The following is a 26,961-nucleotide window of genomic DNA, read 5'->3' on the forward strand; positions in this document are numbered from 1 at the left end:
GTGGATTAGGGTCTGCACGGCGTGTCGCCCTGCCTATAGGATTTGCTGTACACGCAGCGCCGTCAGCCTGCAAGGAGCTTCACCCGGACCCCAGCCTTGGTTTCTGCCCAGCTGAACCACACCTACTCCCGGGCAAAGCGCATCACCTGCTGAGCCACGCGATGGAAAAAGGAAACGTAGAATCCAGCAGCACCCAGCGAGAAATGTGGAGAGGCTGCAATTCAGAGCAACTTTTATTCCTTGCGCGCTGAGTGCACCTCGCAAAAGAGGTTATAAATCAAGAATGACAGGCATATAGTTGTACACACCGCGAGAGCGCAAATGCTTCGCCTCGCTAACACATGGTGGGTGGCTTCACTCTCCAGGCTCATCACAAGCCTGGCGGGCCCAGGGATGGCTAGTTCAGAAGCTGGTGTGGCTAGGAGCAGCCGGTCAATGTGTTCAGGAGCAAACGTGGAGAGAGTGGCAACAGAACAGCCACCAAACATCTTACATCAAAGGCAGAAGATAGCAGATCCCTGCAGCTTTGGCGTTCCACCAACGCCTACCTTGAAACACAGCCTACACACACACACACACAGAGCCGGTGCCCTCCAGATGTGTGGGCCTGCAGCTCCCACCTCCAACTCCCACCAGTCCACAGCCAGCCACGCATGTCCTGGCCAACCACAATAGCCTACATGAAGCCAATTCCTGAATTGTTTATTTGTAGAGTAAGAAGAGTTTGGATTCTAGGGACTGAGGTTTGGTGTGAAGGGAGTGAGGTGGCTGGGTGTGGAGAGTTCAGATTAGGCAGGATGGAAAGTATTGTATTTTTATTTGAAGCTTTTAAATAACAATAAACTTACTATTATTTTGTTAGCTACCAAATACCACGTGTCGGCTTGGCATTATTTACCTGCCTTACAGTTATTAAACACCCACACCAGATTATACCCACAGTATATTTACAGCAGATCCTGAATTAAACCTGTTTCCCCAGAGCTAGAAGAAAAGTTGTAATTCACCTTCCCTCAGGTTTTCAAGTAGCAGTGCTTAGCCTGAGAAGGGTCTATGCAACGGGCCGAGTGTAGGGGCCGGTGACGTCACATAGGAGGACCCTTCTACCCATTCACGGCGCACGCACACACCCGCACGCACACACACTCCATTTCTCCGAATAAGTCCTCCAGCCGTGCAGTTCGCTGTTTTCAAAATTTCTCTCTCACACACCACAGAGCAATTGTCGAAACACAGCCCGCTTTTCTGGCATGGAAACGGGGTGGCATTTTCAGCTTGGCATTGTGGGAAACGGGTACGACACATGCAAGAACTGGGATTGGAGCAAGAAGGTCTACCTAGCCCAGCGTTCAGCTTCCAGCAGTGGCCAGCCAGCCAGCCAGCCGGGTGCTTCACACAGGGAAGGCCCAGAGAACTTCGACTATTGAGCAGTATAGAAATGCAATAAATAAATAAATAAGGCACAAAGGTGACCAGCTGTCCCTTTCTTGTCTCGCCCCCAGGGATGTGTGTTTGCAAGCGTGTCTTTGTTACTTTATCATTTTAAGGGTTCGCCCAAAACATCTCGTGTGCGTCCATTTGTAAAGGAAAAGCTGCTTCCGGGAGAAGTCAAGCAGAAAGCGAGGTTCATCTCAGGGTCTTGGGGTTGTGGAAAGGCTTCTTGATTCCTTTCTTTCTTTCCTCTCGCTCAGCCACCCCGAGGCAGAGTGAAGCAGTTGCCTCAGGCGGCAGATGCTGGGGGGGTGGCAGCAAGGTGCTGGAGGAGAGAGCAATGTGTGCCACGCTGCCTACTCTGTGCCCCCTCTGTGGAAGACACTGTCTCATCACCAGTGCTGAAGACAAGTTGAATTTTGTCCATGGAATGGGAGGGGTGCCATCTTGGTCTTTGCTTCAGGCGGCCAAATGCCTTGGGACGGCCCTACTCTCACTTCAGCTCCTTAGCATCCTTTGGAGGTGTATCTCACTTTGTTGGATTGAGGCTGAGCTCAGGAAGCAGGAACGCCCCCCCCCCCCGGATTTCTTCCCTTTCTCACCTTCTGGCATGTCCACGTAGCCAAACTGAGAAGGGAAAATCCCCACACACACTGAGGGGAGCCCCACATCCCATCCCCATAACACACACACACACACCCCACACACCCGCACTTTGGGTACAACATGTGCTATAGTAGACGAGGCAGAGGGGGTCTGGCCTGGCCTGGCCTGCCAGGAGCCCGGGAGGTGAGGTGCTGACTCGAGCAAACCCAAAATAGAGCGCGAGGGGGAGCTGCGGAGAGCGAGGCGAGGCGAGGCGGATGGACAGGGGGCTTGCTCGAGTTTCGTTGGCTCCAGGGGGGCTTAAATATCCACCTGGGGTTAAAAATAAGGATGCAAAACCTGGAGGTCATTTGAAACCATCCCTGGCCCTTCCAGTGAGGGGGGGGTGTTGGTGGAGGGGGGCAGCACTTAAGAGGGGCCTCCAGGGTGGGTGGACAAAGCTAAGCCCCTGTTCCATCTCCCACTTTTTCTCCCAGGAGCCGGAGGCGAGAACATCCCACTCTCCCCCCCCCCCCGGGCATTTCCTTCTCTGAACTGGCGAGGTGACGCACGCATCCTAGCAGGAGAGGAGCCCCATGATGGATCGGGCCAAAGCAGTCCCAGCGAGGCTTTCAGGACACAGTGGGCCCCCGGGCCACAGCCCCTCCCTGCCCACAATTTGCCCACAACATCAGAGGCAAGAATGGTCTGAAAACACAGGATTTAAATCCGTTGTGGTAGGCTGCCTCTGTTCATGGAGGTTCTTTATAGAAGTGTCATGGCTGATCGCTGACAATAGAGCTCTCCATGGGTTTCTCTAATCCCCTTTAAACCCATCAGAGCCGGCAGCATCTGCTGGCAGCCAAACCCATAAACAATGCTGAACATTTCGTACTGTGCTTTCGAGGTGTTTTGCGCATGGTCCTCCTTACAACAGCCCTGTAAGTTGGTGTTATGATCCCCTCCTCCCCATATGGCCGATGCAAAGGGGGTACTGAGGCTGAGAGGGGCAGCTTGCTTTGAGGGCTGGATTCAAACCCGTGACTGCCTCCCTCGGTCGCAGCTCCGTATTGTGTGAAGAAGAGCGACTCCGTTCATCTGCCGTAAATCCACGGCCCGTCCGTTTCACTGGGTGACCCCCAAGTCCTCGTGTGACAACAGCAGGAGAACAGGTTCGTCTGACCCACTTACTCCACACCCAGCATAGAATCATAGAATAGCAGAGTTGGAAGGGCCCACAAGGCCATTGCTTCATCCACCTCAGTTGATGTGCCTTTTTCTGCCTTCCTGCCCCCGGTGCCTTCCAGAGGGCTTGGTGGCCGCCGCTACATCCTGGGCTAGCAAATGTCACAGTGTAGCTATATGCTGGATCCCCCACCCTTTCGCTTCACAGGACGGCCCTGGTGCTGGCGTTGTGAGAGAGGGGCAAAAACGTCTCCCGGCCCCCTTTCTCCCCACTGGATGCTCTTCTACCACGTTCCCCCCCCTTTCTCGCCTTTTCTCTAAGCCCCAAACGGTTGTGGCCTTTCTTTCCTCGTTGGGGAGAAGCTCCAGGCCTTGCATCATTTGGGGTTTCCCTCCATTGCACCTTGTCCGTGTGCCATGCCGGCTTCCAGACCTGGGTTGTCACGCCAAGGAAACGATGCTGCGTTCAATGGTTAATCACCCGTGCCTTAAAACACCCGTGTGCGTGGCGCAAACCTCCGTGCAAGTCGCATTGTGAGGCAGCCACGGAAGGTGGTGATGACTGACCATTTCAACAAAAGCGACACCCATGGGGGGGTGGGGGGGTGGGGGGCCTTCCGGTGGGTGATCCCTCTGGGCAGCCTTTTGCACCATCAAAGCATGGCTCAGCACCTCCAGACCTTCAACTGGCCAAGGACCCCTCATCACCGCAAAGAGCAAGAGGGAGCGAGACGACCCTCACGCCCTGCACGTTCACCTGTGGTTGGTGATGGGGGCTCTGGATGCCCGGGCCTCGCCCGGGTCTTTGCACCACGCCGCTGCACCTTCTGCCAGACAGGGTGCTGCCGCCCGCAGAGCCTTGACGTCACGCCAGCACCCGCCCTGTGTCAAACACACGTAGCTGGGAGGCCATCAGAAACCAAAGCCGGGCTCTGGCCACCAGGCCTCGCGACAGGATGTCAAGTCCTCCCTTTGCAGGGGAGCAAACAGATCCCAGAAAAGCCAGGTGGTCATTTTGCACCTCTGGATTTCAGGAATGTCATGGGGGGGTCTGTTTGAAACTCAGTACCCGAAAGCTGCCTCGTATATTAGCCTGTTTTGCAAAAACAGAACATCACGTTGGGGTTTAAGGACTGACTATTGCACGGTTCTCAGCTGGTGAAGTCGACCCCACAGCTGCGAAACCTCTGTGTGTGTGTGTGTGTGTGTGTGTGTGTGTGTGTGTGGTGTGTGGTGTGTGGTTTGTGTGGTGTGAGTTGGTGTTCCTCCATGCGTCTCCTCTGCTACCTCATCTCCATGGCAGGCGCCCGTCCCTTCCCTCTTTCATTCGGACTGGAATTCCTTGGGAGGAGACAGAGGAGGCCAAATCTTCGCTCCGTAATCTGCAGGCAGAGGGAGATCTAGTTACTTCGGCATCTGCTGACACCCCTGCTTCGGCCCCAGAGACTGGATGGGGGGCAGAGGGCCAGGGTGGAAGAGGCGACAGGCAGCCCAGGGCAGAGCGAGGTTCATTCCCCACCCTTCCCATCATCCCCTATTGAAGTGGGAGGAATGGGCAGCATTTTTGCGTGCAGCGTGTGGACATTTTTAACTTACGGGAGAGGGGAGAAGCCGGCCACGGGAATGAACAGTTTCCATGGAAATTTAGTGCCCCCCCACTCCCTAAATTTCAGGCAGCCAAACCACCTGACCCTACATGGTGGCACCCACCCCAATATTCACCTCTGCCCATTTCAGACTCAATGCCCAGCAGTCAAGACGCTCAGCACCGAACCTCTAGAAATAAAAGTACATCCAGAAATGGTTCAAGCCTGACTCTTGGGTCCCTGAAGCAGAAAATCGTCTCAAACCATTTCCAAAGTGCCATGTCCTGCTTGGTGTAGATCTTGTCTGGAAAGCAAGAGATAAATTTAATTTTTGTGAACCGCCCAGAGAGCTCCGGCTATTGGGCGGTATAGAAATGTAATAAATAAATAAATAAATAAATAAATAAATAAATAAATAAATAATCCCAAACTAAAAACCAGGCAAAGAAAAAATATTGTTCTGAAATGTGTTGATGGGATCCTGTTTCCCTTCCAGGCCCACTGCAGGGTTTCTGCCTGAAGGACAGTGCAGGCGGGACCAGCTAGGGTAGGGTGACCCTGTGAAAAGGAGGACCGGGCTCCTGTATCTTTAACAGTTGTACTGAAAAGGGAATTTCAGCAGGTGTCATTTGTATTTATGGAGAGCCTGGTGAAATTCCCTCTTCCTCACAGCAGTTAAAGCTGCAGGTGCCCTGCCCTCTTTTAAATCTGGTCACAGTAGAGCTGCAGTAGAGCTCCTGGAGCTTTAACTGTTGTGATGAAGAGGGAATTTCACCAGGTGCGGCATGCATACAAATGACACCTGCTGAAATTCCCTTTTCTATGCAACTGTTAAAGATACAGGAGCCTGGTCCTACTTTCCATAGGGTCACCCTAAGCTAGGGGATTCAAGCCGGTAGCCATTCCTTCTCCTCAGAGGTTGGCGCAGGTGGCTCACCCCTTACGATGCACCGTAGAAACCGTGAGACTCTGAGCCAAGTGGCTAGACCTCATGAAGGCCTGGGTCTCTTTCTCATACGAGCAAAACATGGCTTGCTCCAAGGCAGCTCAGGGTTCGCCCAGGGTCACCATCCAGGAAGGGGAACTTATGGCCCTCCGGCTGTTGCTGGACTGCAAATAGGGTGGCCATGTGGCCTCTTTTACAGGGGCCTCTCCTCTGTTTGAAGGGCAGCTCGGCCCGTGGTCCATTATAAGGATAAAGAACCGTCCCCCGTGGCACCTGGGCACCAGGCTGAACCCGCAGGCCCACGGCTCGCCAGGTCCCCGCCTTCCGCCCTAGGGTGAGAAGTACAGCATTTCTATTTAAAGTCTTATCCTGATTCCTCCCTTTGCACCTAGGCGCATAAATCAGCACTGGCAAAGTGTCTGCAAATTGCTGCCCTCTTTTCCGGTGATGCTTTTCCTCTTCTGTGGCGATTCGTAACTGCAACTCCCATCAGCCCCGGCTGGACTTAGGGATTTGAGGTCCGGCAACATCTAGGAGGTGGCAAGTTCGCCGGCCCTGCTCTTGGATAGCAGCCCCTGACGCAAGTGAGGGGGCCCACGGGGGCTCACCGAGGGGCCGGATACCTTTCCGCCGCTGGCTGAGACGCTCTGGTTGTAAGACGACTGGCAGCGAACCGCCATGCTGACGTCTCCATGACACTGGCTGGCAAGAGCAGAGCCAGGGGGAGGATGCTTGAGGCACTGAGCGGCCCAAGGAGACAATTCTCCCAGCCTGACACACACGCACACACACACACACACACACTTACCTAACCACCCCTGTGTAACTCAAGAGCTCCCAAAGAATCTCCCGACTGAGCTGTACAGTATCTCCCCCCCCACCGCCGCCCCTTCCAGCCGCTCTCTAATTACCCTGCCCTCCGCAGAAGTCCGTCTTGATTTACCTCTCGCCTTATTTTTAGCCTGCCTCCTTTCCTCTGGCCTCACATACCGCCTTCGCCTCCCCGCCCCTCCTTAATATGGCAATAAGAAAATGCCATCGCATTTGCCTGGGAGGACGGTGGGGGGGGGGGCGGACAGGGACACGGCCCAGGAGGAGACAATGGGGGAAGGGGGAGCCGCACCCCAGGGACCCCTTCCCCGCTGCCCGAGGCGGCTCTTCCAGAGTGTCGGAACGGCCCGTGCCCAAGGCCAGGAGCCGGCTGGCATGTGGGCCATACATCTCCCATATACATATATAGGCAGGGAGCGGAGGGGGGTGGGGGCGGGGGGGGCACTGCCACATGCCTCGGGATAAGACGGCCCTCCGGCCGCAGCGCCCTCCCCCTCGAGGCGCTTTTATGGGCTGCCCGTCACTTGGCGCCTTTGCTTTTGAAGCTGCGCACCCCTCCGAGAGGCTGTCACCACCCTGCCGCAGGGCCCCCCTCAGCAGAGTGCCCGGGCCGCCTCCCTGTGTCAGCAAAGAGCCAGGCGCCCACTCGCGGCCCCTGTCCTGCCAGCCACCTTAAAGGGAGGCAGGGCGCAGCGGAGGCAGGAGGCCAGGCAGGCAGGCAGGCAAGCAGGAGCAAGGAGGGGCACCTCTCCATCCACCTCTAGCGGCCAGGTCACCTTCCCGCCTGTGCCAGGGAAGGGGGAAGGACTCAGGACCGCTGCCCAAGTGCCACCGGGGCTTCTCCCTCTCCTGCGGTTCCGGGCGTCGTCTCCTCGAGAGGCACCCACCGGACCAAGATGAAGTGGTGCGGGCTGCTGCTGGCGGGGCTGCTGCTGGCCACGGTCGGCCCCGTGGCCCGGGGTGAGGAAGGGCTGGATTTCCCCGAGTACGACGGCATCGACCGGGTGGTGGACATCAACGCCAAGAACTACAAGGCCGTCCTGAAGAAGTACGAGGTCCTGGCACTGCTCTACCACGAGCCGGTGGGGGACGACAAGGCTTCGCAGAAGCAGTTTGAGCTGGAGGAGCTGATTCTGGAGGTAACGCCCAGGGAGGGTCTAGACGGTGGACCGGGCTCCCATGAACGCCCACGGCAAGACGGAGGCAGTGTGGGGCAGGCGGGGCGCATGGCCTGCCCTCCTTGCCACACCGTAGGGACCAAGGCCCCCTGGACGCCCAAGCGTGTGAGCGTTTGGGGAGAGTCCCTGGGGAAGGGGCTCTCCCATCCCCTGTACACCCCAGCAGCTCATCGGATTGCTGGATCCGCTTCAGGGGGCTGATTCCTCACCCCGCTGACATCAGATCCCAGGCCTGCTCCACGACTCCTTGCAATACATCCACCACCGGGGAGGGGCATGGACGTGTGGAAAGAGCCCCACGTGGGGCAGGGCTGGAGGAACTGATGGACCCGGATGGGCGTTTGGCTAGAACGTCTTTCGTCGTTTCGTGGGGGTTGGGCCAGATGATCTCTGACGCCCCTTCCAGCTCTAGGATTCAAGGTCTCCCTCGTTGCATGCAGAAGGGCGGAGGGTGAGGGGGGCAGGAGAGGGCAGCTGGGGTTAAACGCAGGCGTGCACTCCAACGTGTACCTGGCCACGTTGTGTGCTGGTGTCTCACTGGTGCCCGGAGGTTGTGGCTGCAGCGGGAGGAGAAGGCCAGATCCAGCAGCTCTCCAACCTCCCTGCGGAGTTGCCGTGTTTGCACGGTTGCACTGAGACCCCCATCCGTGGCGGGGAAAGGCTCACCGTCGCTTCCTGGGTGGGAAACGGGTGGTTCTGGCTAAATCCTCAAAACCTGCCCCACAGACGGAGAGAGCGAAGGGCCGTTCCCCAGAGACCAGGGCAGCCGATGGGCTAAATCGGCGATCTCCATAATTGGAGCCCTTGACAGGATGGGAACCCCTCTCGCCCTCGTCCTGTCCTGGAAGGCTTGGAATAGTTTCCTTAAGAATCTCGCACAGGAGGGAGGGAGGGAGGGCGGGGGAGGGAAGCAGGCGTGTGCTGCTGGCGCTAGGGCCGCAAGGATGGGCAGGGACCGCGAGCGCAGGTCAGTGGAACGTCCTGAAAACTGACCCAAGGGAGCGGGACGCATGTCGGAGACGGTCTCCCTTAGGGGAGCGCTCTCTCTCGCTCTCGCTCTTGACATTCCTTGGACCGCCAAGTAAGGAGGGGATCAGATGGCCCACGGAGGGGCAGGCGCAGGAAAGCGGGTTGACCAGGGGGAGGGATCTCTATCCTACTGCCACCTGGCTGGGAGGGGTCCAGAGAGGCCGGCATGCGCCACTCTGGGCACACAAAAGGCCCGCTGCCCTGGCCATGTGGGTGCTTGGCTTAGCCCCCGATGGCAGTGGCTGTTTTTTCCAGGGTGCATTGTGGGGACGTGCGCATTAATCCACATTCGCGCATGTGTGAATTTGCGCAAATCGGCGGAATCTGCGCAACGCTACTGCGGAATCCAAACTCATTGGAATCCGTTACGGCTTTCTCTGACATCCAGGTCAGAAAAGCCAACGGTGGCCCAGTACGGGGGGGGGGGGCTCCTGCATTCTCCACACCAGTATGGCTGGCTGGAGGATGCTGGGATCCGTAGTCCAAGACATATGGAGGGTGCCAGGTTGTGGGAGGCTGAGGTACCATTTACTGAGCTTTGTTTTTTGTCTCACTTTAATCTGAGGTCAAATAGATTGTGTGTGGGTTTCAGAATCCAATTGTGCAATCTGGTCTTTTTTATTATTATTATTATTATTCTGGGCTCCATGATCCGATGGGTTTGGGCTCTTTAGAGGGCAATAGGTATTTCTTCGCTTATTTCGAAATGGGCTCAGCCAGCCTTCCTGCTGCATTTGGGGGTGGGGGAGGTCCTGCTGGTTCTGCTGAGCAGTGGAGGCTGGGGACTCCATGTCCGTGGGGGGGGTGAATTGGCTCCAGGTTTCAGTCAGAATTCTACAGGCGCTCTCCAAGGTACTTCTGCCCACTCATTTTAATGGGGTTTGGGTTGTCCAGGAGAATATTAGCACCTAATTGTGCCATTGAGGGTTGGAATTCATTGCCAAAGAAGGAAGGAAGAGACTCCCAGTAGGTGCTGAGCGATATCAGGGCAAGCTCAAATGCAAAGAGGAAGATCGTGCATGTTGCTAGTCCTCATTATTGCAACAAAGTGTGTGAAGATGTGGGCCTTCTACCGAAGGGTTGGGAAACAAACAGAGAGGCTACACGGGTCTTCCATGGGTCATGGACATACTGCCTGTGGCCCAGGGCTTCCTCTGATCAACATCTCTGCCTTCTCAAGGACTTTGAGGGTAGTGGTATCCTCAATTTAGTTAGGCAAGATTAGCCTACAAGTGCCTGATTTGCCTGTAAGAGGCCAGATTTGATGCTTAATGTCAACTGATTGGCACCATTGTGACACTGTGCCATCCCAATGCCATCAAGCGTGCCCACCTCACTGTTACTAGAAACTTTTGGCACGCTGTCGCCCTCTCGCTAGGGAGAGAGTTGGGCCCTTGGGTATTTCAAAACCCTGGAAAATGGCGGGGGGGGCCCCTCCATCGCCACTCCTCGGAGCGAAATTCCAAGATGGCTTTGGAGGGTCATCATCTCTTCCGTCCTTAAATATCCCGGCCTCCCTTGCCGTTCCCGCCGGGTTGACGCTCACCTCCAAAGCGCCAGAAGGCTATTTATAACACCCACCCGCTTCTTGGCGTCACCTTTAAAAGCTGCAGCTGCGGCACCCAGCACGAAGGCAGGGAGGGGCGCCTCACCTCGGGGTCTGTTCCAGCCCCCCTTTGCTTCAAATATACGGGGGCGGTGCAGACATGTAAGAAACAAATCAGCCCATCAATAAGTGTTCGTCTTGGGACGGGGGCTCAATGGATTGAGGCACTTTCCTGCCTCGTGCTTACAAAAGAGGAGAGAGCACCGCCATAAACCCAAGCACAGGGGTGGCCCAGTTGGGATGGCCCAGTTGGGGCTGCCCCGGCGCCGCCAGCGAGGCTCTCTCCGGCCACGGGAATCACAGTCCCACGACATCTGGAGGGTGGCACGTTCCCCATCCCTGCCCAAGGACATCCCAGTTCCATGGACGCTTCCCTCCTTGCGTGTCTTGGGAAGTGGAGGGTGGGTGAGGGATGCAGGTGTCCCCTGAGGCCCCTCAAACACCAGTCCTCTAAGGCCGTGGATAGCAGAACCTGAACAAAGGCGTCTCCTCCGTCCTCCCTTGCAGGTTTGCAGGCGGAATAGACAGGTGTTTGCAAAACATGCTACGTTTGGGTGTTGGTACTTGCAGTCCTGTAATATCCGGCTTCCTTAGTATTTGACAACATTTCAAGAGCTGGTATTCAACGGGATTTGATGCCTTGTGATGGCTCTCTTCTTCTTCTTCTTCTTCTTCTTCTTCTTCTTCTTCTTCTTCTTCTTCTTCTTCTTCTTCTTCTTCTTCTTCTTCTTCTTCTCCTTCTCCTTCTCCTTCTCCTTCTCCTTCTCCTTCTCCTTCTCCTTCTCCTTCTCCTTCTCCTTCTCCTCCTCCTCCTCCTCCTCCTCCTCCTCCTCCTCCTCCTCCTTCTTCTCCTTCTCCTCCTCCTGTTTATGATTGCATGTACATTTCACAGCTGGCTTCCCATGGAATTTAGTATTCGACAGCTATTGAAACTCCGAGAGGTTTTGATGACGGATTCCTTTTGCCGTTTGATATCTGGCACCAGACATTTGGCACCTGATGACGTTTGAAAGGAAATATCCCCTTAAATTCTGAATGGAGGCCAAATTACTGACGTTAGAAAAAATCAAACTTTTTTTTTTAAAAAAAGAAAGACCTTAGTTCTCTCTCCCCGCCCACCACCTCCCCCCACACTGCAGCCTGCAGCTCCTGGCACACCTTCTGCCATCCCTGCATGAAAACCTCGAGAGGAACAGTACCCCAACGTGGTTTTCAGAGCCAGGCCCCCAGCTCTGCCGCTCGCCCAGCCCGGAGCTGCCACCTCAGCTACTTCTCTAAGAGACCCTGGGACTGAGAGGTGCATCACGGCCCTCTTGGCCACCAGATCCCGGAGGCAGCTCCCACAGGCTCATGGCCGGCCTGCTCTGGAGCCACGAATGGCAGCAGGATGCTCTGAGGAGCCTTCTGGGGATAAAAGCTCGCCCTGTCATGAAGACCCCCTGCTAGTCAGACCAAGCTGCTCTTTGCAGCGCAGGAGCAGGGAGTGGTGGGAGAGCTGGCCACCTCGAGCGCTCCGGGATCCCTTTTCCCGTGCTCCAAGCAGAGATCCTCCCCGAAACTTGTTCATTCCCTTCCTCTTCCTCTCTCTTTCTCTCCCTCTTGTCTGTCTGCCCTCGTGTTGCCTCTTTTTCCTAGTTAGCAGCCCAAGTCCTGGAGGATAAAGGGGTCGGGATTGGCCTGGTGGACTCGGAGAAGGACGCTGCAGTGGCCAAAAAACTAGGTAAGGCAGCCCCCCTTCTGTGGCCTGCGTGGGGGCTGGCTTGCGTTCTGGAGACCCAAGGGGCGGGGGGGCTGAAACCTGGGGGGGCGGCAGGCCCTCCCACCTGGACACTAGATCTGGGTGAAGAAGTGAGCTGAGCATGCTGACCCCCTGGGTGGGGGGCAGGCTGCTTTTTTCTCCAGTGGAGGTGAAAATCTGTGCCCCTTTCACTCCCTCCGGGGCACCAGAAGAGCAGGACTGAATGTTCTGTGGCATGAACCACCAGAGGGCAGTGGAAACGCACAGATCTCTTCAGAATCCCTTTGAAGTGCAAAAAAATAATAATCCTGTGACATTATCCCATCCCTGTGCACATGGTGCTTTAGGACCCCTGCCCCAAGGGGGTTGCAAACCAAGCCATTTGTTTTAGTGGCCAGATCCTTTGCCATGTCACCCTCCCATCTTCCCTACTCTTCTGCAAACCACCAGGATAAAACTTGCTCCATTTGGACGCGCTGCCCTTTTACGGATCCCACTGGAAGCTTTGGGCAGAGACTCACCCTGGTGCCAGTGGGGGTGTCCAGGCAAATAAAGGGTGTGGCCTCCTCTTTTGGCGGTCCTTGCGCCTGGCCCTGAGACCAACAGGCCGAAATGCCGGGGCCAAGTGATGCCATCTCTCTCCCCTGTGTAGGGCTGATCGAGGAAGACAGCGTGTACGTGTTCAAAGACGACGAAGTCATCGAGTACGATGGCGAGTTTTCTGCTGACACCTTGGTGGAGTTCCTCCTCGATGTAAGTGCCATCGGCTGTGAGCTCCCTCACCTCTCCCTTTGCCCCCAGCATGCCCTGAGAGCTCTTCTGTAGAAGAGGACGTTATTCGCAAGTGTGTGTGTGTGTGCAATCCAGGATCCAAAGAAAGAATCTCTTTGCCTTGAAAGGAAAACAACTTGCCCTGAGTACCGGTCTGGTGAGAGCTCCAACCTGAGTTGAGGCCAAAACTGGGGAGGTCCTTGGAGGCAGCTCACAAGCAACAGTTGGTTCAAAATCATAGAATCATAGAATAGTAGGGTTGGAAGGGGCCTATAAGGCCATCGAGTCCAACCCCCTGCTCAATGCAGAATCCACCCTAAAGCATCCCTGACAGAGGGTTGCCCAGCTGCCTCTTCAAGGCCTCCAGTGTGGGAGAGGCCACCACCTCCCTAGGTCACTGGTTCCATTGTCGTACTGCTCTAACAGTCAGGAAGTTTTTCCTGATGTCCAGCTGTAATCTGGCTTCCTATAACTTGAGCCTGTTATTCCGTGTTCTGCCCTCTGAGATGATAGAGAAGAGATCCTGGCCCTCCTCTGTATGACAACCTTTTAAGTATTTGAAGAGGGCTATCATGTCTCCCCTCGATCTTTATTTATTTATTTATTTATTACATTTTTTATACCACCCAATAGCTGAAGCTCTCTGGACGGTTCACCAAAATTTAAACCATAATAAAAAACCAATAGGTTAAAAACACAAATACAAAATACAGTATAAAAAGCACAACCAGGATAAAACCACGCAGCAAAATTGATATAAGATTAAAATACAGAGTTAGAACAGTATAATTTAAATTTAAGTTAAAATTAAGTGTTAAAATACTGAGAGAATAAAAAGGTCTTCACCAGGCATCTAAAGGCATATAATGTAGGTGCCAAGCGAACCTCCTTAGGGAGCTCATTCCACAGCCGGGGTGCCACAGCAGAGAAGGCCCTCCTCCTGGTAGCCCCCTGCCTCACTTCCTTTGGCAGGGGCTCGCGGAGAAGGCCCCCTGAGGATGACCTTAGTGTCTGGGCAGGTACATATGGGAGGAGGCGTTCCTTCAGATAGCTTGGCCCCAAGCTGTTTAGGGCTTTGAATGTCAATACCAGCACTTTGAATCAGGCCCGGACCTGGACTGGCAGCCAATGAAGTTGGAAAAGGACTGGCGTGATGTGGTCTCGTCAGCCAGTCCCTGTTAGTAAACGGGCTGCCCTGTTTTGTACCAGCTGAAGTTTCTGGACCGTTTTCAAAGGCAGCCCCATATATAACTCATTGCAGTAATCCAAACGATAGGTTATCAGAGCATGGATAACTGTAGCTAGGCTATCTCTGTTCAGATAAGGGCGCAGTTGGTATATCAGCCTAAGCTGATAAAAGGTGCTCTTTGCCACTGAGTTCACCTGTGCCTCAAGTGACAGTTCTGGATCCGAGAGCACCCCCAAACTACGGACCCGATCCTTTAGGGAGAGTGCGACCCCGTCCAGGACAGAGCAAACATCACCTCGCCGGACAGATGAACCACCCACTAACAGTACCTCCATCTTGTCTGGATTGAGTCTCTTCTCCAAGCTAAACCTGCCCAGTTCTTTCATTCTCTCTTCATAGGGCTTTGTTTTTAGACCCCTGATCATCCTGGTTGCCCTCCTCTGAACATGCACCAGCTACCAAATTGCTCACTGGAGCTCATGGCTGGAGCTCAACTCGTCTGTGTGATTTCATGTTTGCCGATTGCCCCATCTGTTTCCAGGCTCAACCCAGAAATTTGGCTTGGACCTGTAGAAACCTAAACGGCCAGGGGAATCCAAAGGGCCACATTCTCCCATTCTCCCATATGGACCTATCCAAATTGGCATCAGAGGCCGTCACCTCTGGAGGGTCAGGGCCTCTGGAGGCCGTCACCCAGGAGGGTCAGGGCCTTTTCTGTTGTGGCCCCAAGGTTTGTGGAGCGCCCTTCCAATGGCGTCCACCAGAATCAAGGATCCTTTGAAATATCAGCTCACGTCCCCCCAGATGTGGCCACCAAGAGCAGAGCCTCAGCTGAGTTTTTGCTCTCCGCTTTCCCTGCAGGTGCTGGAGGACCCGGTGGAGTTTATCGAAGGAGAACACGAGCTCCAAGCATTTGAGAATATTGAGGATGAGCCCAAACTCATTGGATACTTCAAGAACGAAGACTCCGAACGTACGTGCCGGTTTGGGAGAAGAGGGGTCGGGGGGAGCCACGGGTCCTTGCTAGCGGCGTGTGAAATGCACCACTAGCATCGGGGGACCCTCGAGCACTGCTGGGGGGCCCATGAACAATTTGGCAGAGAGGAAAACATTTGGGGAAGGGAGGAGGGACAGGGAACCCACCTGTGCAGGTGTGTCTGTGTGGTGGGGGAGGAATCAGCTCCTCTTTCCCACCTGCTCCTTCATCGAGACCGCCATGGCTTCTGCTACTTTCCCACATGTCTGTGGCAGAGCAGGGCTTGATACACAGCCAGCTCCATTTCTGTCACGGCTATTTTGGTCCTGACAATTGGAAAGGAAGGAAGGAAGGAAGGAAGGAAGGAAGGAAGGAAGAAAGAAAGAAAGAAAGAAAGAAAGAAAGAAAGAAAGAAAGAAAGAAAGAAAGAAAGAAAGAAAGATTTTGGAAAGGTCCAGGGAGGCCCTGGGAAGACATCCACAGCCAAGCAGCACTTCTGCGCTAGGCATCATCTGCTGTGTTGCATGTCTTTAAGGCAAAGCACCCAGCAGCTGGGAGTGAAAGGTTTTCCTTTCGGGGCCAGCGTGAATTTGCAGCGTTGCCGTGTGGTCAGGCTGCCCAGAGGTCTCCCTCGTCCGCCCCTGTTCTGGGGCCGGCTGTTTCAACCAGCCAACATTGGCATTAAACCAGCTTAACATGTCAGCCCAGTCACCCGTCCTCCTGGCTCCGCTGGGCCAAGCGCAGCGAGGAATTGGCAGCAGCCGTGGCGCTGCCGCCATGTTTGGGCCTTCGTGGAGACCGTTCCTCTCCCAGAAAGCACAGAAGCATGAGATGGCGAGAGGCGGGCATCGGCGGAGTCATTCGGTTATTCGTTATTCACATTCCCATGGCATCCTTCTTTGCCAAAAGGCCTCCAAGGCAAGGCACGACCGATCAAAACCAACCAACCCAAAGCAGGAAGGCAATGTAGCACCCTAAAAACAATTCTTCTTAACCCCTTTCTGAAAGCTGAGGGCATTTGGGGGGGGAGGGCGTTTGCCTACTCGTGGGCTTCCTCTTGAGGCTTTTAGTGGGCCACAGCTGCTGGAATCCTGGCACTGGCACTTGCCCTGCTCCAGCGTTCTAAGAAGTCTAGGGTTCTACCCTAAAAAGGTCCTGTGCCCTTTGGCAAGACGCGTGCCATTTCTTGGCAACTGCACACACTCTGCGTGCTTTCAAAATGCGGCATTAGAAGCCACCGTGACGTCGGCGGGAGGGTGTCACCTCGTGGGTCTGAAGGCTGCAAAATGCCTCTGTCCAATGAGCCTGGTGGGGCTGTTTCCACAGCCCAGCCAAAGACAGGCACCTGCAGGGCTTCCAGGCGACCTGAGCGAGGGTCTGACACGCCGTTTGTGCCTTTCAGATTTCAAGGCCTTCATAGATGCTGCCGAGGAGTTTCACCCCTACATCCCCTTCTTTGCAACTTTTGACAGCAAGGTGTGTGGCCAACGGGGCTTATACTGCAAGTGAGGACAAGGGCGTGGGGGGGACGCCCTCTCCAGCAGCCGCAGGGGCAAAAAATGGAAGCAATGGAGGCAGGAGGAAGCAAAAGGAAGAAACTCTGTTGGGGGAAATTGCCAGAAAGTCCTGGATGGGAGAAGTAGGGGTGGGGGGTGGGGGAGGAAGCTTAAGAGGGGGGGATATGGGGGGATTGGAAGTTAAGAACAGCAACCATCCTAAAAGTCCCCCATCACTAGATGTAGTTAAAACTATTTAATTTCATGCTCCTTAAGTGAAAAGGCAGTGAGCTTTTGTAAAAACAACAGCAAAACTGTGTTGGTCCATTAGAGGGAAACAGCTGTGCCTTGATTAGGACCAACTAAAAGGGTCACAAAATAGGGAGCAAGCCTTTGAGCGCAACAGAATTGTTTGATGGGCAAAGTGTTGAGCAAAGAAAGCCCATTTCCACTGAATTCCATGGGACTCCCTCCCTAGTAACTACGTTGAGGGCTGCACCCCTGCTTAGCTCAGTTCAGCCTTCCCCAACCTGGGATCCTCTAGATGTGCTTGAATACAACTCCCATTACCCCAAGCCAGCATGATGGGAGTTGTGGTCCAACAAACCTGGAGGGCATCAGGCTTAGACGGAGTGGAGGGCAACACACCCATCTCAGGTGGCACCAAACGTCTGACTTCCACCCTTCCAGAGGGAGGAAAATCCTCTCGTTTCTTCCTTCCTTTGGTGTCAGCTGAGGACTTCTTTGTGCCTGGCTGAAGAAGAGTTCTGTGGAACTCTAAAGTTTGCCTGCTGCTTTGAGAGGCTTTAGTTGGCCCATATGAAACGGTACGAAAGGACCATATGGAAGTAGGTGTGCACCTGCTGTTGCATTTTTAAAAAAAACTAAACAATACAGAGCCGGCGCTTTGGAGCCTCTAAGGAGGGGGGGTGTTTCAGCTGCAAAATCCTCCAGTTTATCCCTCCCCCCCTCCCAAAGTTCAGCCCTTTTGATGCTCCTTTTCCTTTGTCACTCCAGGTTGCAAAGAAACTGTCCATGAAATTGAATGAGATTGACTATTATGAGCCTTTTATGGAGGAGCCGGTCACCATCCCAGACAAACCCAACAGCGAGGAAGAAATTGTGCAGTTCATGGAGGAGCACAAGAGGTGAGCGGGCGGGGTGGGGGGATTGAGGAGGAGGAGGAGGAGGAGGAGGAGGAGGAGGAGGAGGAGGAGGAGGAGGAGGAGGAGGAGCCACAACGGTCACCACATACACCCCCCCTCTCTCTCCCAGCAAAGTGGGCTTCCTTGCACGAGGAACTCCAGACGGGCCTTTTGCTGTACAGCTGCCTCCTCCAACTGTTGCCCTCCAGACATTTTGGGACTTCAGTGCCCATCAGCCCCATGCAACATAGCCAGTGGTCAGAGCTGATGGGGTTGCAATCCCAATGATCTGGAATGCGCCAGGCTGTGGTGGGGGGGGGGAGCAGCTGCTACAGATGGGGTGGAGAGGATCCTGTTTCCATGGCAGCGGCAGGCGCAGCAAAGCCCCTTCTTTCCTGCTGCCATAGAAACGGCACGTCTATTGGCCAAGATTCCTCGTCCCGGCGGATGCCCCTCCCCTCCTCACTCGGTAGAGCCTTTCCCTTGCCAAAGCTGCTGCACTGGCCAGGCACTCAGGCCCTTGGGCCAAAACCCACCCGCTCCCCACCCCTCATCCGGTGTCAGTCATCAGATGGGTCTGCGGCCGTGTCACCGGCTTTGCGGCTGGCAAGCCACGCCGATCATTAAACTTGGGAAGGCAGGAATTTGATACAGAGAAGGTTTTAGCATGCAAAGTATCTGGGGGGTTTGGAGGGAGCTTTGCAGTCCTCAGAGTCCTTCTCCTTCCACCTCCCCGCACCCCAAAGCAACATGCACAGTAGCTAGTGCCCACCAGCCTTCAAAGGCCATTAATCAAGCATCTGACGCTCGCTGTCAAAACAACTGTCCATCCAGGCCCATTAAAATAATCCAGCCATAGCAGCAGTGGGGCACGCTAAATGGCATCTGTGCCTCTGTGCCCAGCAGGTTACAGGGGCAACAGAGAAACGGACCCAGATGCCCAGCGTGGGGAGACGAGGGGGTGCTTTCATTGCCACTGGGCCTGCCTTGCCCTACATGCCCCAGAAAGGATGCGCTTCCCGGAATCCAAGGGTTAATCTCTCTCCTAATAAAGGGAGAGGAAGGAAGGCAGCGCCAGCCTCCCTGTCGGGGACCCATAGGCCCCCTCCTCCTGCGGATGTTGCAGGGATAAATTTCCTTTGCTGCATCCCTCCTCTAATCCCCAGGGATTAACCGGAAGGCTTCCTAACCCCAATTCCTCTCTCTCTCTCTCTCCAGGGAACCTCAGTCTAGCACAAACAGGGCCCACTGGGGAAAGCAAAGCACTGGGGAACTCTGCCTCCTTCCCAGCCTGGGGAGGCGCGGAGGGGATGGGGGAATCCCATGCTGAATTTTGGACACAGGGCCATCCCTTTCCTTTCCTCCATGTTAAAAGGGGGAGAGATGACGGTTATTGTTTTGATGTATTTCATGGCCCTGTTTCTCAAAGCTCTGCACCTCCCACCCAGCCTCTTCTAACAGTTGGCAGATCAGGGGGCTACGGTTGCTATGGCAGCTGCCCTTGACTGCCTCCATCTCTCCTTGCGATTTGCGTACAGGATGGGATTAGGGTCTGTTTTGCCCAGCGATGCTTCCCTCCTCGCCTGTGGCATTATTCCTGGGCCACGATTTTACACACACACCCTCTCTCTCTCTCCTCTCCCCCCCCCCCCTTCGGCTCTGATCTCCAAGTCCACAACAGATTTGGGCACAGAAACCCACCCACCCCCCAGTTTCCAGCCCTTCCTTCCCTCTAGGGGCTACATCCATCTTTCAGCAGGGGACCCAAAGCTCTTGGACACGCATGTTCAAAGTGACATGGTTTTAAAGCCCTGCCATTTAAGAGACCATAAATAACCGCAGTGACATTTCAACACGGGCCAAACTGGGGCTTTCTCCACCATTCTCACTACCCACCCACCCCGGCACACACACACACACACACACATTTTATAAACAAAGAGATTTGAGTCTTTATTACTTAATATTTACACACAACACACACACACACAATTCTAGATAGATAGATAGATGTCCTGTTGTTCCATTTCTGCTAGAATGCCCAAACGGTTGACACATACAGACATGCTTAATTAGGTATACCACCACCCCACAACCTGGTGTTGGACATACTGGCTGAAGGTTATGGAAGTTGAAGTCTGACAGATCTGGAGGGCACCAGGTTGGGGAAGCCTGGCTTAAAATGACAGCAGGTGTGCCACACCTGTAAATTAAACCAGAGTTCTGGTGTTGCTCCAGGGGAAGAGAATCGGCTTCCTGAAACATCGCGGGCAACCTGCTTTCCCTGAGATACTGGCTTGCTTAATTGTTCCCAGCCAGGCCCTGTGATAGGCAGGCTGAGGAAGACCCGTCACCTGCCCCACCAAACTGGGTTTCCCCCCCCCAGTCTTCTGTGCAATCAGAGATAGTATGAGATCCTCCCAAGCATCTCTCTCTTAGCTTCTGCTTTCTTTTCTGCAATGCAGAGCTGGGGGATAGAAACACAGGAACCGGTCTTATACAGGGTCAGACCAGTGGTCCACCGAGCTCACAACTGACTCTGCAGAGTGTTACGAACATGGGAAGTGGACTTAGATGGGTCCATCAAGCTCAGTACAGATGACACTGGCTGGCAGCAACAGCTCTCCGGGGTAACAGGCATGAGTTTTTCATGCCTTGCCTGGAGACGCTGCCGTGGATTGAACCTGAGACCTCTTGCCTGCAACGCAGGGGGCTCTACCAGTGAGCTACCTTCCCTTTTCCAAAAGTCTAGTGTGGGGTCTTTTCCAAGCTGGCCTGCATAGCCTTACCATAGAATCATAGAATAGCAGAGTTGGAAGGGGCGTACAAGGCCATCAAGTCCAACCCCCTGCTCAATGCAGGAATCCACCCTAAAGCATCCCTGATAGAAGGTCGTCCAGCTGCCTCTTGAATGCCTCTAGTGTGGGAGAGCCCACAACCTCCCTAGGTCATTGTCATACTGCTCTAATAGTCAGGAAGTTTTTCCTGATGTCCAGCTGGAATCTGGCTTCCTGTAACTTGAGCCCATTATTCTGTGTCCTGCACTCTGGGAGGATGGAGAAGAGATCCTGGCCCTCCTCTGTGTGAGAACCTTTTAAGTATTTGAAGAGTGTTTCAGTGCAACACAACCAAACTGTGTTTCAGTGCAAACCACTATGGAGTCCTCCCCTCCACCTTGACTCAAGATTTTTGCCATCTGCAGGTCCAGCTAACTGGAAGTTGGGAATTCAGGGCTCCCTCCTTAGGATCGCAGGATTTTGCAACCTTAGTATTTGAGTCCTCTAAGAGAAAAATACGTTGCGGATTGTTTGCACACGCGGCTCCGCCCTGCCTACGAAGAACCCTCGTTGTCTGTTCCTTCCCATTCTTCAAACTCCTTTCTCTGTCTATTTCTTACAGGCCAACGCTGAGAAAACTCCAGCCGGACAGCATGTATGAAACCTGGGTATGTCCCAGGAGAGGTGGTGGGCAAAGGAACAGGGGGAGACCCTGCTGAGATTTTTTTGTCTGAGGGGGTGGGTGGAGAAGTGTTGCTTTTCCACAATTAAAAGGGCTTCTGTGGGTGGGGGGGGGTTCCCAAAGCATTTCATAGAGCACTCTCTGAACTAGCCCGATGAACAAGATCGTACTGTAATATCAACTCACAAGTCTAAGCAGCCGCGTCCTGCTGTTAAGAAAAAATATAATGAGAAAGAAAAGGCCACCTCCACCCTGGGAAAAAAGCAACTGACACGTGGCAACTCAGAGAAAAGTCTGTTCAAGGGGGAAATTACTTGCTAAACCCAAAGCCAGGATCAAAAGCAATAAAACAGGTGGAACCCATAAAGACGAAGCGTTTCGCGGAGAGGCGGAGAGGCCGTGGAAAGCTTTGACAGCACTTGATCTGTCCACACTGGGCATGCAATTGCATGTCATTGCAACAGCAACAACAGATCACTGCAAATCGGACCAGGGGTAGGCGGGTGGCTGGGCAACGAACCACAGGGGGAGAGTGCAGAAAACACTGGAAGTCAATGATCTGGGAACAGTGTGATCCAAGCAGCGCTCTGCAAAGGGAGAGCATTCCAAAGAGAAAGTCTTGTGCCGAGGCAAACCTTGATCAGGTTTCTGAAATAGAACCCACGCAAGCCCAGCGAGTTTCGTGGCTGAGCAGAAATTTGGACCCAAAGTCCCTGGGTCCTTGCTCTCATTCCTTCCTTCCCCACACACATGCCCCCATGCCTGAGCCCTTCTCACAAAGACACAATGTGACTTCCCATGAATAATGCAGCACAGTGCAAACCACACAAAGGCAGCATTTCTGGCGCAAACCGATACTTTGCACTGGGCAGTGTGATAAATTATAAATTCACCTTCCCATGTTTTGCCTTGATCTGCTGGGCATCAAGGCGGATTCCATTTGCCCTCTCTCCCCTCGCCCTCCTCCAAGTATGAACCCTTCCAAAAAGACCATCTCCAGATTCCAGAGCTGTGTGTTGCAAAAAGCTCCCCACCTTGTTCCAGCTGCAAGTGAGGGAAGTACAAGCCACCGGGGTTTCTCCTGCACACGCCCCTTAGATACACACGGGAGCTGAACTAAAAGCAAAGGTCGCTACCAGCTGGCTAGCACCTACAATGCTGTTGTGCAGATCCGGCTCATTTCTGTGGGACTTGCAAGGTAGAATTTCCCACTGGCCAATAGTGAATCCTCTCTCTGAGTCTCTCTCTTTCTCTGCTTCTGCCTACAGGAGGATGATATTGACGGCATCCACATTGTTGCCTTCGCAGAGGAGGATGACCCTGGTAAGTCACCGCCGTAGAGAAACGAGGGGGCGTTTTCCGTCCCCCTAGAAGTGTGCCAGCTTTTGGCTGCAGCACCTAATGAATTCCATTCCCCAGTTATGTTTTTTTGTGCTTCCAATTGGCAATGGAATGAAAGAAGAGCCCTGATGCTGGATCAGACCAAGGGTCCATACAGTCCAACAGTTTGTTCGCACAATGCCCGACCAGCTGTCTCTGAAAAATCCATAACCTAAAACCAGGGCGCAATGAAATGGAACGACGTGATAAAAGCCACATCAGAAGAAGGCATCCACAAATTGATCAGAACACATGTGTTTAGTCTATACGGTGACCCTATGAAAAGGAGGACAGGGCTCCTGTAACTTTAACAGTTGTATTGAAAAGGGGATTTCAGCAGGTGTCATTTGTATATATGGAGAACCTGGTGAAATTCCCTCTTCCTCACAACAGTTAAAGCTGCAGGTGCCCTGCCCTCTTTTAAATCTGGTCACAGTAGAGCTGCAGTAGAGCTCCCGGAGCTTTAACTGTTGTGATGAAGAGGGAATTTCACCAGGTGCGGCATGCATACAAATGACACCTGCTGAATGTCCCTTTTCTATGCAACTGTTAAGGATACAAGAGCCCTGTCCTCCTTTCCATAGGGTCACCCTACTTTAGTCATCGGCTGTCCAAAATAACAAAATGATACAAACTAAAATAGAACTGATAAAACAACAAGAGAGTTCACAGTCCACTACACTGAGTAAAACAGAAGAAAATAGCAGAAAGGTCAATTATCTATCTTACAATCCACACATATTCCCAGCAGTTTCCCAAAGCTGCCAGCACAAATAGAGCAAAAGCAGTCAACAGCACTCTTGGTGCCCTATTCTCTCCACTTACTTTTTTAAAATTAACACATTTTCCTACCGGCAGCTGGGGTTGCTGAGAAAGAGGGTCCTGTGGGTGTCAAAAGCTCTGCATTCAGAGGAGTTGACCCTGCCTCAGGCTTCCATTTGGTCTTTGGGGCCAGGTGACTTGCCCTTTGCCACGCCTCCCATGGCAGCCATTTTGTGGTGGTGCCCAGGGCAGTTTCCCAAATTGCCAAATGTGCCATTGGCCCCAAAAGGTTGCCCAACCCAATATAGACCATGTCTTTCACACCTCTAGTTTAGGAGGACAGGAGGCGGGTGGGCGGGCAGACGGGGGCGGCCTTTGATTCAGCGGTTATTGCGCAAGAGAGGCGACTGGGCACCGCAAGGGTGAAACCAAAGCCAAGTAAGGAGGCTCTCACTTGCCTGCCCCCTTCTGCTTTCCCTTTCTGGCCACAGATGGTTATGAGTTCCTGGAGATCCTGAAGGATGTTGCCCAAGACAACACAGACAACCCAGACCTGAGCATCATCTGGATTGATCCCGAGGACTTCCCAATGGTGAACAGGCAACTGTGCTCTTTCGATGGCTGTATTGGGGGTGATTCTAGTCTAGGCAGTTGTTGAGACACAACAGGGAGGTATTCAGTTAATTGGTTGGGGCATAATATATGGCAGGATCATAAAAGCAGAAAAACCTGGGTAGAAAAGGAAGGTACAAATTAATAAAACAGAATATGAAATGAACCGTGAAGTAGGTTCACCTCAAAGGGAAGGGCAGTGGGGAGGGGCTCTCTTTTGCTGCCAGACTCTCCCTGTCTGTCTTTTTCACTCTTTCTGTCGTGACTGCTTCCCAGCGTTCAAGGCTGCATGCATCAGCTCACCCCATCACAATAAGATAAAAACAAAACAATCAGCAATCGTCAATTTGAGTGGCAGCTCCTTTCTGCTGAAACCGCGGTCGTTCAATTTCCCCCTTGTAAACCAAATGTGGGGTTAGAAGAAGACTAGTTATATCCCAGAGTTCTCCCTTCCCCCACCCCTCTTTCAACCCATCCCCAACAAAATCAGAGAAGCAGTGGGTGGGCAAGGGTGGGCTTGTAAATCTAACTTCCTCCTCTTCCTCCTCCTCCTCCTCCTCCTCCTCCTCTTCTCTTTCTCAGCTGATCCCATACTGGGAGAGGACTTTTGACATCGACTTGTCCCGGCCTCAGATTGGAGTTGTCAATGTAACAGATGTGAGTACATGCAAATACCAGAGCTATGACCCCATTGAGCTGAGTTGTGGGGCAGGGCGGGGGGTGTAGCTCATTGGCGGAGGCCCTGCTCTGCAAGTAAAAAGTCCCGGGTTCAATCCGCAGCACTGTCTCCAGGTTGGGCTGAAAAAAGTCCTACCTGAAACCCTGGCGAGCTGCTGCTGCCAGTCAGTGTCAGCAATATTGGGCTAGATGCAGCGAGGTTCTGAATAAAACAATATTACACTTTTTTTAAAGAAAAAAATGGAGAATACCAATGGAAACTGTGGCTGGATAATCAGGGAGGGCTCATTGACATTAAAAGGTCTCCTGGCCTCCACGCCTACTTATGGGCTTCCTGGAGGCATCTGGGTGGCCGTGACTGGAAACAGAAAGGACGTTGGATGAGACAAACCTTTTGGCCTGTTCTGAAGCCAGCTTTGTACAGGGCAAAGCAGGCAGTGAAGACAAAGCGGATCTGAAGCAGCTTCAACCATCATGTCTCGTTGGTCCCCTGTGACATCCCTCCTGCCTCTGTTGGCAAGGGCCAGCGAAGGCCGGACTGCTTCAGGCTCACCCAAGGTTGTCCTCCACCCAGGACAGGGAGTCTGCCATTGTTCCAAGGTGTCCCGCAATTTCTGGGCTCCCTCAGGCCTTTCCCACCAACCCCCTCACTCTCCGGACATTCTCCCCACAGGCGGATAGCATTTGGCTGGAAATGGACGATGAGGATGACCTTCCGTCTGCGGACGAGTTGGAAGACTGGATTGAGGACGTGCTGGAAGGAGAGATAAACACAGAGGACGATGATGATGACGACGACGATGACGACGACGATGACGATGACGACTAGAGATTGGCGCCTCCCATTTTCGTAAAAGGCGGGCCCTGCCTGGGGGTTGGCCTGTGTTGCCTCTTTTCCCAGAGTGCCACACAGGCGACCACGACAGCAGTGCGTTTGGCCTGCACGAAAGCGGTGCCATCAGAACCCTGACAAGAACGTCTTTTTATATTGATCCTATTTAAGTCAAAGCCTCCCCCCCATCTTGTGCTTACTTCCCTCCCCCCCAACAAACACACAACCCTCTGGAGACCCCAGTCTGCCCCTCTTCCAGTGCAGAGGAGGTATTGGGTTTTGCCAAGGATCACCTGCTCCCATCCCATCCCATCCCTTCTGTGGCTAGATGTTCTTTGAACTCTGGTCTGGGGGATACAATCCCAGCTCCATAAATGAGGGGAACCAACCCAAATTTTCTAGGATGGAACACATCAACAGCCAAGCCTCCTTTTGGCCACTGGCATCTCTTTGCTCTGTCCCGAGGGGCAGTGAATTGGCACATCAGGGAGCAGGAGGTGCGTGATGGATTTCAGCTCGGCACCGCCAGAGATGCCATTACCCTTAAGTGATGCTGGCCAGGTGAATTTCCCATCGTGCACCTCTGTCCAGTGGCCCTTGAGAACTTAGCCAGTTTCCCACATGGTGGGTCTTCTCAGCCTCTTAACTACACAGTCGTGGTTTCTAATTAAGTCCTGAGCAGGGGTATCAGGTGTTCTGGCAGGTGAGAGCTCCTAACCTCAATGGCTTATGAATAAGGGAGGGAGCTCAGATTGTCCCCTGCCAGTTGGCCACTGGTACTTGTCCCAAATCCCCATCCCACAAAGTGAGGATGACGAGACACTTGGGTCACCATGTAAACATTTCAAAACAAAATTAGGCAGGAAAGTTTTTCCATATTACATGAGGCGGTGGCTTTCCAAAATGAGGAGTGGGCAAGTGGGCATCTCATCCAGTTCCCCCCACCCCACTTGAGTAGCCCCACATCCGAATCACTAGAGGGCAGCAATATAATCCATGCAGATGTGTGGTCCAGCTGTTTGGTCATACGGAAACAGCAGCAAAACAGGAAAACAGGCTGACTAGTTATTGTTTTAAAAACTCTGTTCAAACAAAGTCCCAAACGATTTCCTCTTTCCCATCAACACACACACACACACACACACACACACACACACACACACACACACGAAAAGAAGATCCCCAAAGGCTTTTCCTAACATCTGTCTTGGACTTCATTAACCTATCACAAACTCAATTCTTTTTGCTTTTATTAGAGAACTGCTCCCTGAATCATTTTCTCAACTTAACTGAAGGGGCAAGAGATGTGCCAATAATAATATAATAATAATAATAATATGATGCAAATTTATCTTTGGGGGAAAGATATTCAGGCTAAAACTGTCTGTTACATTGGGGGTGGGGGGGAGGGTGAACCAGCTCAGCACCCGGTGGGGGGACAATGTACAATTTGTATATTTTTCAACAACTTTGTACAGATCAACCAAAGCAATTAAAAACAATTCAAACAACAATAAACGAGATTGGCGAGGTATTTTCCCCTCTT

At 53.3% G+C, this 26,961-nt stretch overlaps 1 protein-coding gene across 1 annotated transcript; it reads left to right on the top strand.

Annotated features, from left to right (window-relative positions):
- The first annotated feature begins 7,298 nt into the window (after positions 1-7,298).
- On the top strand, positions 7,299-25,726 carry CASQ1 (calsequestrin 1). The gene is made up of 11 exons (XM_063145794.1): positions 7,299-7,703; positions 12,013-12,097; positions 12,768-12,868; positions 14,937-15,048; positions 16,454-16,527; positions 17,565-17,695; positions 21,092-21,137; positions 22,420-22,474; positions 23,785-23,885; positions 24,488-24,562; positions 25,257-25,726. The coding sequence occupies exons 1-11, from the start codon at positions 7,461-7,463 to the stop codon at positions 25,410-25,412; spliced, it is 1,179 nt and encodes a 392-aa protein (XP_063001864.1). The 5' UTR covers positions 7,299-7,460; the 3' UTR covers positions 25,413-25,726.
- Positions 25,727-26,961: the final 1,235 nt, after the last annotated feature.

The sequence above is a fragment of the Elgaria multicarinata genome, chromosome 21 (assembly GCF_023053635.1).
Source record: "Elgaria multicarinata webbii isolate HBS135686 ecotype San Diego chromosome 21, rElgMul1.1.pri, whole genome shotgun sequence".
NCBI classification, from domain to species: Eukaryota; Metazoa; Chordata; class Lepidosauria; order Squamata; family Anguidae; genus Elgaria; species Elgaria multicarinata.